The 2,808-nt window shown below is 54.1% G+C and overlaps 1 protein-coding gene across 1 annotated transcript in view; it reads right to left on the bottom strand.

Moving 5' to 3' along the window:
• MARCH4 (membrane associated ring-CH-type finger 4) overlaps window positions 1–1,857 on the bottom strand; it is a 99,073-nt gene extending 97,216 nt beyond the window's left edge. Inside the window, exon 1 of the mRNA XM_027637266.1 lies at window positions 1–1,857. This exon is cut by the window's left edge and continues 13 nt beyond it. Within this exon, the coding sequence (XP_027493067.1) occupies window positions 1–234 (234 nt within the window). The 5' untranslated portion in view covers window positions 235–1,857.
• Window positions 1,858–2,808: the final 951 nt, after the last annotated feature.

Here is a 2,808-nt window from a genome sequence, read left to right as displayed (position 1 = left end):
CCCCCCGGGCGGAGCGGCCCCCGCCGCCGCCTCTGCGCCGCCGGGCATGGGGAGCGGCGGCGGCGGGGAGGGCGGCGGCGGCGCGGGGGGTCTCCGCAGCAGGAAGACCTTCAGGTCATTGAAGAGCATGCGGCAGCGGCACTTGAGGAGGCCTTGGTTTCGCAACATCTGTCTCGGACGGAGGAGCCCGCAGCAGCAGTAGCAAAAAATGCCCGCGCCGGGTGGTATTAACATGTGCCTTTCCTTGGCAGGCGGGCACGGGGGGGAAAAGAAAAAGGGCAGGAGCCGGGCGCCCCGCGGCCGGGGGGCTCCGCGGCGGCCGCAGTGCCCGGGGGGGCTCCGCTGGCCGCCGGGGAAGGGACAAAAGCAGAGCCGGAGGGCGAGGGGGCGGAATCCCCGGCAGCCCGCTGCAACCCGGCTGCAACCCGGCGGGGATAGCCACTGAAAGAAAAATCCACACCAGAAAAAAACCCGACTCTGTGCTGCTTGGGGACCCTTTGCTCCCCTCCACAAGTTTGCTTAGAAATCAGCGGGAGGAGGAGGAGGAAATAAATCTCCCACGCCCGAGGGTCCAGGGGCGCAGGCAGCGGGCTCGGGAGAAGAGCCCCCGATCAGCTCTCGCAACTCCTAAGCCTGTAAAAAAGAAGGGTCCACGTCTCCGGTGGGTGTGGGGAGGAGGGAGAATATGGTTCTCTCGACAGTATTTGGCATCTCAAGTAATTTTCCTTTTTCTTCTATTTTGTAATTTTTTTTCAATTAAAAAATAAAACCTGATCACACGAATCCTGGTGTGAACCCAGACAAAATAGCAGCTGGTCTGGCTATCAAAATGCAAAATTGGTAGCTGTTGTTATTATCAAAATTGCCTCTGACAAAAAAGACCTTCACATTGTTTGTGGGAAAACACCCTACGTTTCCAACACTGTACTCCCAGGTGGCTTCAGATTTTACCGTTGCCTTTAAAAGATTTCATTGTAAATATTAAAAGTCCTGAAAGAAATTATTAGCATTCAATGAGCTTAATCCCAGAGGTACTGAGACAAATATATTTTTATATATATAATATATATATCATATATATTTTATATATATTTATATATTCTGACCTTCTCTATTCCAGCAGCTGTCTGTACCACACACAAAAAAAAAAAAAAAATCAGAGCGAAATTGGTGAGGGAAGGCGGCTGTATTATTCCCTAAGCTGTTACCATCCTGGACCAAAAAACCCCGTCGAAATCGAATCTATTCTTCGCATGTAATTGACCGGGGAAACGTGGATCTTACATGGTCACGTTTCCTTTCCTCCTTTCACAAAACAGGAACGTCATCAAACGCATTGGCAGCTTGTACAGACCATTGTGGATGGCGAGGCGGCCAGGACTCTATCAGCAATTGCAGGAACCTCCTTTTGATGCATTGGACGAGGCTCCTTCTTTCTCTCCACCACCGTCCCCACCTTCATTTTCCTCCCCTTCTGTCCTCCTCCTCTGACTGTTGCTCTCTCTCACAGGCATTGACATTCAACCATCGCAAGTCTGTCGCACTCTCGCTGTCAGGAAAAAAAAAAATCGGAGCAGATAATTCTCTTCTTCCTCCTAAAAGGCTGGGATAAAGCACAATGCGCCAGACACATGGGGCAGCATGGCTTATTTTTCGTGCGGCTCCTACCGCTTTGGCAACATCGAGCTGGTGTGTGCGTGTGTGCCTTCCTCTCTCAGCAGCAGCCTCCTCTCCGCTCTCCCATCCGGCTTGCCGTGATGATGTTGCTGTTGCTACCTCCCTTGGATGCAATAGGGAAGGCAGATTGTTTGCAGTGCGAGCGGGGATTTGCAGGAAGGGAGGGGTGGAACGTGGCCGCGCTCTCCTCCCTCCCCGGCTCAAAAAAAAAAAAAAACCAACAAAAAAGGAACGAAGAAGCAAAAAGGCGGGGTGAGGAGGGGGAGAATCAAGGAATCAAGGGAGGAATGGGGCCCTTCCCAACCTTTGATGCCCCGAGCTGTCGGCTGCCTGCGAGAGCCCACGCCGGGGAGGAAGGGGAGGAGGGGCGGGGGAAGGGGCTGGGCGGGCGCTGCGGCTTCAGCACCACGGGGCGCGGACAGCTCCGCCGGGCGGGGCGCGGCGTCTCCGCGCTGCGCTGCGCCTCCGGCCCGCTCCCCGCCCGCCCCCCGCCCGCGGCGGACCCGGAGTCCCGCACCGGCCCCGCCGAGCGCGGCACTGCGGGACGCGGCCCTGCCGCCTCAGAGGAGCCGGAAGGCAGCGAAGCCTCTGCGCCCCGGCGTGTTCCAGGCTGGTTTCCACCTCCCGCCCACCGCTGCGTGGACCTGTGAAACACGGGAACTTCCAGGGGCAGGTGGCAGCGGCCGCGCGTTCAGTGATGTATCGGGCAGTGGTACCGGCTTTACAGGTTCCCAGCAGGAAGCCGAAATACCACCAACAAACTTTTCCCTGGCAGATTAATTAGTTACAGAGGATTTCATGGTCTAATAGCTATGATATTATTTTTTCATTTTACTCCAGCAGCGTTTACTCACTGATAATTTGGGGGTTTTTTTCAGTAGCATATATTGCAGTAGAAATATGGGTTCCTTGTAGCCCAATGAAGGGTAAATATGACTGAACACTATTGCTTAATTAGAAGAGTTTTGCTGCAAATAACAAATTGATGCCAAGGCCGATAATTTTTACTCTCTCAGCCTGCTTGAAAATTTTAAGTAGCAGCTGCTGAAGGCCATTAGCTTTTCCCTGCAATCATCAGCAGAAGAGGCTTTCTCCACATTGTCCTCCTACATGTGTCCATGCAGACCCATC

Source organism: Corapipo altera, unplaced genomic scaffold (assembly GCF_003945725.1).
Source record: "Corapipo altera isolate COAL_440 unplaced genomic scaffold, ASM394572v1 45, whole genome shotgun sequence".
Classification (NCBI taxonomy): Eukaryota; Metazoa; Chordata; class Aves; order Passeriformes; family Pipridae; genus Corapipo; species Corapipo altera.
The sequence above is the reverse complement of the archived record's forward strand: the minus strand, read 5'-3'. Positions and strand labels throughout refer to the sequence as shown.